General features: G+C 35.6%; 1 protein-coding gene across 3 annotated transcripts in view; it reads right to left on the minus strand.

The window, feature by feature from the left end:
* Positions 1-12,322, minus strand: part of TECRL (trans-2,3-enoyl-CoA reductase like) — a 172,197-nt gene that overhangs the window by 112,009 nt on the left and 47,866 nt on the right. For all 3 annotated transcript variants that reach the window (XM_072620882.1, XM_072620881.1, XM_072620880.1), the window contains exon 2: positions 3,644-3,695. In XM_072620882.1, coding sequence (XP_072476983.1) covers positions 3,644-3,695 — 52 coding nt within the window. The remainder of the gene's footprint in view (positions 1-3,643; positions 3,696-12,322) is intronic.

Genomic DNA, 12,322 nt, shown 5'->3' on the forward strand with positions numbered 1-12,322 from the left:
TCCCTTCCTCCTATGTTTCCCTTCATCAAAAGACATTTCAAAAAAAGGGAAAAAGTAATGTGATAAAATATAGACTAAGGGATTAGAGACATGTAAGTGCTTAATATTTTTTATTCTTTCAGGAGCATTTGAATGTTCAAAAGAGAAGCATTCTAATTTTTTTTTAAATATACTTAATGATGGAATATCAGGCAAGTGTAGAAAAAGAAGATTCAGCCTTTGAGAAGTTTCACTTAGATTTTGAATTCTTCTGAAAGGCTAAGCAAACCCAGTCCTTAATTCCTTACACACACATACACACACAAACACACAATGGATATATTGTATCATATAAATATATATGCATAAACACGTATTCATACAAATATTTACATGTGCACATATAATTTAATGTTCATAATGTTATATTCTTTAATATATAGATAACAAAAGTAAATGTTAAATATTAAAAATTAAATTAGATAAAAATGATTCTTTTTAGTAGGTGTTAAATGTTGTTTCAGTAGCAAAGTGGTGCAATAGACAGAGGATCTGATCTAGAGTCCAGAAGACATATCTTCTCGAATTCAAATTTGACCTCAGACACCTGCTAGCTAGATCATCCTGGGTAAGTCATTTAACCCTATTTACCTCAGTTTCCTGATCCATAAAATGAACTGGAGGAGGAAATGGCAAGCTACTCTAGTATCTTTCCTAAGAAAACCCCAAATGAGTCATGAAGAGTCAGACATGACTGAAAAATACCAAACTGTTGAAGTTAGATGACACCATATAATCGTAAATTGCACATAGGCCAGCTACTTCTATTCCCTTATATTAAAATGATGAAACTGGCATGGTGAAAGACATTCAATTACCTGCCCAAGGTTAAAACAAGTAGAAAGTGACAGTCTAGTTTATGAACTCAAATCATCTTATTCTAAATTCATGCCTCTTTCTACTGAACTGCTCTGTCTCCACCTTAAATTTGTCTTCGGTCACACACACAATTAATATTAGAGTCCCACATTTGTTCTACCTTGCACTGTTGCTCTTAATACAAACATTTTTCTGCATCATCTCCATCAATCCATGTTTCCGTATTTTGCGCCTTACATATTGCTTTACATTCTCTCAGCATCCGAGAACATAGTCTCCATCAAATACTTGCTCACATCTTGCCTTGAAAATTGTCTGTAATGTGTATTTGTTTGTACATGTTGATTCCTTATCTCCTTTCCTAGGATATATATGTATATATATATATATATATATATATATATATATATACATATATATATATACATATATATATATATATGTGTGTTCCTTAAGGGAAGAAAGTATATTAATTTGCTGCAATTCAACAAATACCCACTCTCTGCAAGGCACTGAACTGAGACTCCAAATTATGAACAGATTTTTGGGTTCAATATTAGCTGAACAAATGAAGGCCTGAATAAATGAAAAAAATATATAAAATATGGAAAACAAGATAATCTGATTTGATCTAATTTACTTTCAAATTGCTTCAAGATTAATATGTCATTTTCAAGAATATATTTAGAACCATTAATCTCATTCAACAAAAAGTAGATTGTTATAAAGCAGAACCGATAGACTTTTTTTATTATGCTTGAATAGCTTAGAAACTAAAAATTAGTAAAGTAATAGAAAAACTCAGAGCTAAATGTACATTAACATAGGTAAGTAAACCTTAAAATATACATGCTTTTAACCTATGATCTAACCTGACAAAGGACCATACTATTTGTGTACATTGGAAGTAATATAGTCCCTGGCTGCTTCTAGCAATTTTTTTGACTCAAAATTAAAATATTCTTGTGCTTTGAATTTATGAAATGATATGCTCTTTGGCCACTGAGCGGGAAGTTTTGGTGGTACAGAAGAACTGAAAAAAAAAAAAAAAGAATTGACTTTGCTCTTGGCAGCCTCTTCATTCTACTCTGCTCTGTGGCAAATAATTCTCTTTCACTGAACTTCTGATGAGGGGGTGGTAAAGGAATGGTAGCTTTTCTGACACCCAAGACAGTAGGGTGACTATAACTGACAAAACATCCATCCCAAGATCCATGAGTCTAGGAGAGGAAGTGACCAGAGTGTCTGAAAGGTCCAGAGATCCTGGGACAAATAGATGGAGCTGACAGGTAGCAGGGGAAGTACTTTCTTTAGAGAAAACAACTACCAACTAAAGGAAGAAGTCAAACACTGGCTTAACGGGATGAATTGTGAGAGAATTTGGTGCTAAGATGAAAAGGATTTGGGACTACTCAGCAGTCCTGCAAGGAACTTGATATTCCAAAGAAATTTAAGTATTAACCACTCAGGAAAGTATAATGATAGACACGGATTGTTACTGAATCCTGTTCTAAGGTTTTCTTTTGTCCCTGGGCATTTGTGAGTTTATTGTGTTTAGAATTTCTTTTCTCTATGGGAAATAAACATCTGTCATATATTTAATTATTATCTCATATTGTAAACTGTTTGTAATAGCAATTTAAATGGAAAGATCTTTCTCATTCGTTACTACGACTATGTGACCTGTCTGAATCACCTGGAGGCCTAAGACATATGTGGTGGGAGTATAGGAGGAACAGGAAGGGTGGAGACAACACAGGGAGAAAGTGAGTGAGCATGGTCAGGGCAAAGGAGAGAGGATGTAGGCAGGCAGGTAGGCAGGCAAGGGCAGCAAGGCTCAGGCTCCTGAGTGTTTGCTTGTGAGAAGGCCCCTGCAGAGTGGGGGAGGCTTGGGGTGGCTTTATTCTCTGAGGTGATCATGTTCATTAACTTCTTGGTCACCATGACAGATTTTGCTTTCTGGTTCTAGAATATGACTTTCTGGTATCTAAATGTTTTTCTCCTGTCTTCTAGATGGAGAGGCTTTTATGCTTTGTGATTGAGAACTACTATGTTCATAGTCACCACCAGTACTGTGAATATTGCCTTGGCAATACACTGTTCTATTCCCCTTTACTTTTTTTGGTGATATTTTAGTCCTGAGCCAAAATTTTGAGTGAATTATACTGATAGTGGTACCACTATAAGTATAGGGAAAGCCTAAGCCAAGGATGGAGAGCCTAAGACCTCAAGGTAACATGTGGCCTTGTAGGTCCTCAAGTGGGACCCTTTGACTGAATCCAAACTTGAAGATCTATGGGGTCACATGTGGTCTTGAGGTCGCAGGTTCCCCACCCCCGAACACCTCTCGTTAGGTCAGATTCCTTCAGAACTGAACTTGTTTCATACCATTTGCCTAGTCCACAGGAGAAGGATACCTCAGAGATTGAGACTGAGAATGCAGTGACCCAGGCCCCAAGCCCCAGTAATAATTTAAATTGTTCGATATATTCAAGGTAAATATAAATGAAACAGATGTCAAGAGCCATATTTTTATACAAATATAAAATGTTTTTAGCTAAATTAACCTCAGAATGTCTATTTGTAAAGGATAGTGAGAGTAACTGATCAAATTACAGACTATGTCTCATGAGCAGATATTCATTCCATTAAAATTTTCAAACTAGGATGGATAAAAATAAAAATAATAAATTTAAATTAGAAATTATCAGTCGTCTACATGTTAGAACTAAAAGATCTAATTTGGGTTCCAAATGACTAAACATAAAAACAGCCAAAAACTTACATGCTTTGTGAAATTTTTGTTTAACATCACGGATCGTAGAAGTTGAAGACACCTGAAAATTTAGAAAAAGAGGAAGAAAATAAATTTTTACTAACTGTTCTTGATATTTAATTAGTTTGGACAAGAACGGCTAATATTTTTGTGACTTCAAAATTGGATCCAAGTCAGTGTTTTATGAAGATTATTTTAGTCTGCCAGCAGAGCCCTTGAAAAATACATGACCAGTTTCCTCTAAATCAAGATCATTTAACATTTCTCTCAATTCTATCATTAGTTAGTATGGAGAAAACTGTTTACCAGATTCTGACCCCTAGATGTAGTTTTACAAAATTCTTCTACATGTAAAGTTCTCATTTTGGCTTGTTTTTAGAATGTGTAAGGTAGAATGGAATCAAGGCCAGTAGTGAAAATCAGGGTTGTTTGTTCAAATATATAGGAGTAGTGCCTATGGATGAATGAGATCTGTATTCCCTTAAACTCTTTTGTGACTAGGGGCAAGTCATCCAGATAATTATAACCTATTTGTATTCTATGTATTGTGCATGATGATTGTTAAGTGGATGTGTTCCAAGGAAAATATCTATTACTAATACAATGTTGTTTTTTGCTTCCCTGGAAGAAGAATAATGCAATTAGCCATTATTATAGATTCTGGTCATTTTCTTTTTCTTTTCTAAAATTTTAAACATATACAAAATAAGGAAAGAAAAGAGAAACAAACAAATACTAAAGCTCAAATAGCAGAATATAAGAGAATAAAAAAGTATTTCCATGTGCACAGCAGAATGTTAGAAAGAATTCAAAGTCTTCAGCAATAAATTTCGATTTCAATAAAGTCGATATAATAAATATTATGAGTTATGTAGTGAGCTGTCCATCTTTTCTTTGTTCCCTATTACATTTTCTTTTGTTCACCGCTGTGCAACTTCTACTTTCTTCCTTTTTCCCCCTTGCTTTCCCCTGCCCCTGAAGGCTAAAATTAAATGTGGATGCACACACACAAACACACACATGCATACATACATACACATGTGCATTTATACATACACATACATACAAATATAGATTTATACTCACAAATATATATGTATATGGAAAAACACATGCTTAAATACATAAGTATATATACACTTAGATATTGTTAAGCATAGCTATATAGAAATATATATTCATATGCATGTTTGTAAGACCATACTAAACTTATTTATCCTCTGTATCTCAGGGTGGATATCCTCTTCCTTCTTAAGTCCAAGTCTTTTCATATTTTTCCAAGTACACCAACTTGTCATTTCCTATGCCACAGCAAATTTCCTATCATGTATTGTCTAGTCATTTTAAATAGTCCAAAAGAACTTTGATAAATGGTTTATACATAATGCAATTTCCCTGTTTTTCATTTTTTATTAAATCTCATTTAACTTTAACTTTGAGATGATGATCACCATCCCCTGCTCCTTTTTCCATAACAAATTCTACTCCTGATGTTTATTTTATGTTTGTGCATATCTCTTATTTCCTGCTCCTCCTGACTCCTCTACTTTACTTCTACCTGCTAATTTGCCCTTCTAATACTTAACCTACCCCCCACCAAGTATCCCTCTGTTATCGTCTCATTCGCATCAATCTAAACATCCTTCTATATACCCATTTAATCTATTCCCTCACCCTCCCCTCTAAAAATCTCTCCCTTATCCTTTCCTCCCTCCCTATCCCTAGTGTTTTATTCCTTCCTGAATTTAGAAGATTTCTATACTGTTCTAGATATGTATGTTTTGTTTCCTCTTAAACCCATTACCAATGAAAGTAGATCTCCACAATTAGCAGCCCTCCTACCCCATCTAATTTCCCTGTGCCAGGTCTTTCTCTCACTCCTCATTTGTATAAGACAATTACTCTTTTTAGCTGTTCCTAAACAATTTTACTATTAAAATCATATCATACTCCGTTCTACCTCAGTCTTTCTTACAAGCTATCCAATTACTAATAACAATGTTAGACACAGTTTTTTATATTCTATATACATAAAAAGCAAGCAGCATGTCCTTATTGAATTCCTTGTGATTACTCTTTAGTAAATACCTTATATTTCTCTTGGTTTTTATATGTCAAATCTTCTACTAATTTTAGGTTTTTTTAACAAAATCTTTAAGGACTGACAATTCATTAAATGTCCATTTTTTTCATTCAAGATTATGCTTAACTTTGTTGAGTATATTTTCACCTGGAAACCCAGTCCTTTTGCTATTTTGCTCCAAGACCTGCTGTCTTTTAGTGTCACCACTACTAGGTCTTGTTTGATTCTAATTTTGGAACCACGATATTGAAATTAATTTTTTTTCTTATTGCTTATAATATTTTATCATTGAGCTGAGGGTTTCAGAATTTGTGACATTCCTGTGAGTTTTCCTTACAGGATCTTTTTCAGGTGACAATAAGTGGACTTTTTTCTACTTCTACTTTCCTTTCTTGTTCTAATACTTCATAACAACTTCCTTTAAAAATTTCTTGTATTATTGAATCAAGATTCTTTTTTATATTCTAGCTTTCAAGTAGTTCAATTATTCTTATATTTTCTCTTCTTGATATCTGTTTTCCAGGTCAGCTGTTTTGCTTATGAGATGTTTCACATTCTCTTCTATTTTTTTCATTCTTTATATTTTGTATTATTATTTCTTGATCTCTTATAACCTCACTAGCTTTCTCTTGGCCAATTCTGATTTTCAAAGACTCATTATCTTCCCTAGGATTCTGGAATTTCTTTTCTAATTGGTTGACTTTCTTTTCATAATCTTCTTGTTTTTTTTTTTCTTGGATTACTTTTTTTTTTAAATTTTCCTCAAACTGTCTCATTTGATTTTTAAAGTGTTTTTTTAAGTTCTTCTATGAATTTTTTTTGGGCAGGTGACCATTTGACATTACTTTTTGAGGTAAAAGAAGATTTCTTTGCTTCAGCGTACTCCTCTGAAGATGAACCCATTCTTCTCTATTCCCATAGCAGTTCTCTGTGGTTGGATTCTTTCTCCTTTACCTCTTCATTTCTTATTGTTTTAATTTGTAGCTGCTTAGTTTTTATAATAACTTGTAGCTCTGGGTTATGGTGGATGGTGCCTCTGACTTCAGACCCTTTTCTAGTTCTCTCCTTAGGCCTGGAACTGAAACTACAGTCTCCAATCTCATGTAAGTGCCCAACATCAGTGGTATCTCCTCCTCTTTCCTTTTGCCCTTTCTGAGCATGTGCTGGTTCCTTCTCACCCCTGACTGTGGCTCTGCAGCACAGCTGATTCTGGCATTCCTTGTCAACAATGGTTCCCTCTATCTTCCCTGACTCAGATGCCCAACTTCCCTCACTGTCCCCAGGATAAAAGTCCTTGTGGCTGGGGCTGAGACACCCTCTCAACCCAGTTAACCCTAGGGCTTGCCACTTGTTTTTTAAGGAAACCTAGCCTGGAGGTTTTTACTCTTCACAAGAGCCAAACCTGTTCTGGTACTTTCCTTCTGACCTTCTCTGATTGTCCCAGAAGGACCACTGTTCTTCTCCTACTCTTACTTATTATTACCACTTTATGTTCATCCTGAGGTGCTATTTTATCTTGTTTGTGGGAGAAATCTGGAAAGCTTGGAATTTTCTCACCTACTATTCCATCTCCCCCAAATCCATTTAATTCAATACATTTAAAGTTGAGCTCTACCTCTGGGGAAGAAGTAGCACTGTCCTAAGCCTCTCATCAAGCGACTACAGGTTTTGGTTGCTTGCCTAGTGTTGTTCAGGTGCCATGGCAGGGCCTAGCTGCTCACCTAGCACTATACTGGGGCCTTTGTGTGTTTGTGTGTGTGTGTGTGTGTGCTGCCACACCAGGACCTGCAGAAAGCCTACTGCAACCTCAAGGTCTTCAGTGAGTCTGGTGGTGGGCTGGGACCGTGAGGGGGTCTTGGTGTTGAATTAAGGTCCATAGGTGGGCTTTTTCTTCAGATTTTCTCTGATTGTCCTGGGAGGACCACTCTTTTGCCTCTACTCATTTATTTTTATGCTATATATTCATCCTGAGGTGCTGTTATTATATCATTTATGAAGGAAATCTGTAGAGTTTAAAGTTTCTGACCTAGCTTATCATCTTTCCAGAATTCTCTCTAGTCTGGTTATTTTCAGCAATTTTTCCGGAACCTTAGACTACCATTTGTTTGTTTGTTTTTATCAAAGCTCTTTTCACGCAGAACAAATGAGAGGACAGAATGAGTAGAGCTTAGAATAGATTTCGTGTATTTGGGTTGTATCCTACCTAACTTTTATCAATATCTTTAAAAATAGATTGCATCATAATCTTTTATTTCTATTGAATTAATAGGATCAATGAAAATATGTTTCATTCAGCAGTTTTTTCCTAGTCTCTCTGTGATACATTTGTTAGTTGATGAATGACAATGAGAAGGATTTGAAGTGATGAATTAGGCAAAACCAATAGGAAACTCCCATTAGGGTATATTCTGGAGAAAAACAACATTGAATCAATTACTCATAAATCTTTGACCACTGAAAATTATGCCATTAAAATTGAATTCCATTTTTTCCCTATGAAAATAAAATTGGGTTGGAATAAGGCAATTCTTATAAAAGTACAATGTCCTTGTACTAACCAATGTATTTGTAAATATCAAATCATTGCATTTTATTTTTAATCGCACTTTGAGTAAAGTAAATTAGAAATCATGCCAATAGACAATGACATTTATTTTAACCTCTTTTTAAAATAAATGTGAATTGCACAACATAGATGGTATTTTTGCTATTTCTAAATTTTTTTTTATCATGGACTTGGATTGAAATACTGTGAAGTCCTAGTAATGAGAAAGGAATGAGACATTGAACTCAAGTTTTCCAAGAGAAAAACTACTAAGGATTTATCACAATGGTGTTTATTCATGTACCCAAGTCTAATAGTTTAAAAATAACCAGGTAATAAAGTTGTTCTATTCAAAGAATTTTACTAAAAAAATTCCTTTCTAGGTCACCAATAAATAAATAATCCTTGTGAATATGTTTGATAATCTCAAGGCAAGTTCTAGATACTTGGTTTCTAAATGAGAAAGTTCTCCCCTCCCTGCAATTTATAACTTTTAAGACCATCAGAAGAGAAATATTGACAGTTCCTCAACTGTACCTGTACCACACACACACACACACACACACACACACACACACGTACACACACCTATAAACACATGCACACACTCTGACTTCACAGGAGTCATTGCTAAATTAAAACAGTAGACAGCATTAAATTAGAAAATCAAGGATGTGTCCACCAATTTTCAATCATCTTTGCCTTACTGCTGCTCTCTGTCCTGTACCTTTACCCCTTAATCCATTGTAGCTATTTTTGAATTGTTAGAAATGAATGATATTGATGCATTTTTAAATGAACTTTTTTTACATTGTTTTAATAGTATTCCTAAATAGTATTTTCCACTTCTCCCAACCAAACTCCATACAAAAATCAAGGTGTTTCACAAAACTAGAGAATTATGCAAATGCAAGGAAACATGAAGTTCAGTCTATTTAAATCATAATTGGACGTAGCTATTATTGTGTGTGTTTTTGTCACGTGGGAGAAATATTTTTTGTTGTTTACGTCATTTGAATTGTTTCTGACTCTTTGTGACCCCATTTGGCTTTTTCTTGGCAAAAATATAGTTTCCTTCTCTGGCTCATTTTACATATAAGCTACTGTAATGTTAATTTAAATGGGAAAATCTTTCCCATTCATTCATAGGCCCAGGTGACTTGCTTAAATCACATGGAAGCCTGTCATATGTGGTGGAAGAAGTTTATGGAACAGAAAGAGTGGGGTAGAACTGAGAGGAAGTTAGTGAGAGCAGTTAGGGCAGAGGAAGAGAGAGGACGCAGGCAGCAGGCACAGCTAGGCTCCTGAGAGTTTGCTTGTGGGAAGGCCCAGGAGGGGTTGGGCGGTGAGGTGAGGCTTGGGAATGGCTTTGAACTCTGCAGTGATCATGTGTATTGACTTCTTGACTACTAGGATGGATTTGGCTTTCTGGTTTTGATTTGGCTTTCTGGGGTCTGAATAAATGTTTTTTCTTCTGTCTTCTATATGGAGAGTCTATTATACTTTGCAATACTGAACAACACTGGCATATTCATAGTCATCTTTAGTGCTGTGAATATTGCCTGGGCAATACAGCTACTGAGGCAAACAGGCTTAAGTGACTTGCCCAGGGTCATATGACTCATACATGTCTAAGGCCAGGTTTGAACTTAAGAAGATGAGTCTTCTAGTACTCTACCCGATGTGACAGTTAACTTCCCCCGTGGGAGAGATATACCACAACAAAACTGAAATCATTCCTAATTTAAATAACTAACCTCATATTAATAGGTGATTTTTATAATTGTCAAAATAAGTAAGAAAATAACCATTGAGGAAGAGAGGCTCTGAGACCATTGGAGAGTTGGGGTGAAAATAGGGAATATAATGAAACTGAAATTAACTTAAGACTATTTTTATACTCCAAGTCCTTTTTATTTTACAGAAAGTGGGTCTTTCAAGGGAGGCAGCATGGTACAGTGTGGACAGAACTCTGAATTTGAACTCAGAAGACCTGAATTCAAATCATGGATCTACCATTTATTACTTTATGACCCTGAGTCAGTTATTTAATCTCTGGGTTTGTTTCCACATATGAAATGAAGATAGACTAGATAAGGTTGACTATTTCTTCCATCAGGATTGTGCTAGGCCCAGTTAAAAGATGCCCTTGAGAACCTACTCAAATATTTAGTGTGAATATTTACACCCCCTCAGAAATCAGCAAAAACCCTATAAAAAGTGCTTGATTTATTATTCAGTTGATTGTTCAGACTTAAGAAAGTCTTACAATCATTCACAAAGTCTGTATTTTCAGTATTAAGAAAGGAGTAAATGGAAATCATTCTTCCTCAAAAACACCTTGAACTTTGCTGCTTCTCTCTTCTTGCTTTCTCCATTTCTGTGTAAATGCAAATTTGTTCACAGTGAAATTCTACAGAAAGAAAGACAGACAGAGAGAGAGAGACAGACAGAGAGACAGACAGACAGAGAAAGAGAGAGAGAGAGAGACAGAGAGAGAGAGTACAATAAAACGAAACATATTAATCACTTATTATGACCCAAACACTGTGCTAAGGGATGGAAATGCAGTTATAAGCAAGCAAAATAGGCCTGACCTCAAGAAGTTTACATTCTAATGAAGTTAAAACAATGTATGAAGGAGAAAGGGGGTGACAGGACTTGGTCTGTAGCTGGTAGATGGAAAGTAAGGCGGAAACCTGGCTCATGGAAAAATAAGGAGAAAGTTCTGAAAAGAGAGTACAGGCTGACTCCAGTGCCAAAGTAGTGCATACTTACAGAAGAGAAGCTGGTGGCAGGCTTAGCTCAAATGCCAGCTGTTTCATGGAGCATTCTCTAATTCCCGTAGGAGGAAGGGATTACTCTTCTCTTTAATTCCTGCAACTTTACACCAATCATATGCTTGGTCTTTTGTCACACACTGCTTGGTACTACAATATAAGTGTTCCTGTCACTTCTCTCTACTGGATTATAAACTCACTAAGGACAATGTCCATGTCCTATACCCTTTGTATCCCTTATGTCTAGCACCTAGCACTGTGACTTATACACAGCGGAAGTTCAAAAATAATTTGTTGACTTGCTGACAGAGCGCTGAGAAATCCTACAGTCTTGGATCATTCTTGTCCCCCAGTCAGCCACTTAAAATTTTGACATTTAAACATTCTTACTTCACCTCTTCCTGATGCTTGCTTCATGTCAGAGCTTGTCACTTCATTGAAGCTGGAGTGTGTCATTCCATGTAGCTCTGCCTGTCAGCTCTGGAGAGTGCTTGACATCCACAACTGTGAGACCAGAAGTGCACTGGAAGCTGGCACCTCCAGATGGGAGCAGAACCACCTGGATCTGCTTGGACTGGGGTTTGTTCAACTGAACAGTCTAGTAGGGGTTTCCTATCAAGTTACTCTGTTGGAGAGCATGACATTTTTCTGTCTCCTACATTTCTGTGCCTAAGCATTATCCTGTCCCAAAATTAGATATATGCAAGATATCTTTATATATTTACTATATGTACACACATGTACATATACATATATGCATACATGTATATGTGTATATACACGTACATGCATTTGTGCATACATACACATATACATATATCTATATATAGATAGATGTCTATAGATACATTTACACACACAATAAGCTGGAAAGGTTAAGCAGAATTAATTAGCAACTTAAATTAAAAATAAAGATGATCTCTTAGGTGATATTTCTTGGGGGAAGGGGAGTTCTTTTAAACATCCTAATCAGTTTTGAGTATGATGGCAGCCTATAAGGAATACCAAAAATAGCATTGATTTTGGTGTCTAAACACCAGGGTTCAAATTCTGTCTGTCAAATATTTATAATCCTCTTATCTATGTATAGGGGATAGGGACTGGACTTTTGATTACCTTGATGAGGAAAACTCCTTTGAGGAAACTTTCTGCCATTAGTACAAACTGACAACATCTCTATAATTTATGATATTGTAGACTTGCCCATAACACTAAGAGGTTGTCAATCAAAAAGCATTTATCAAGTGCTTATGATGTCTCAGGCACTGTGCTAAGTTGTG

The sequence above is a fragment of the Notamacropus eugenii genome, chromosome 6 (genome assembly GCF_028372415.1).
Source record: "Notamacropus eugenii isolate mMacEug1 chromosome 6, mMacEug1.pri_v2, whole genome shotgun sequence".
NCBI classification, from domain to species: Eukaryota; Metazoa; Chordata; class Mammalia; order Diprotodontia; family Macropodidae; genus Notamacropus; species Notamacropus eugenii.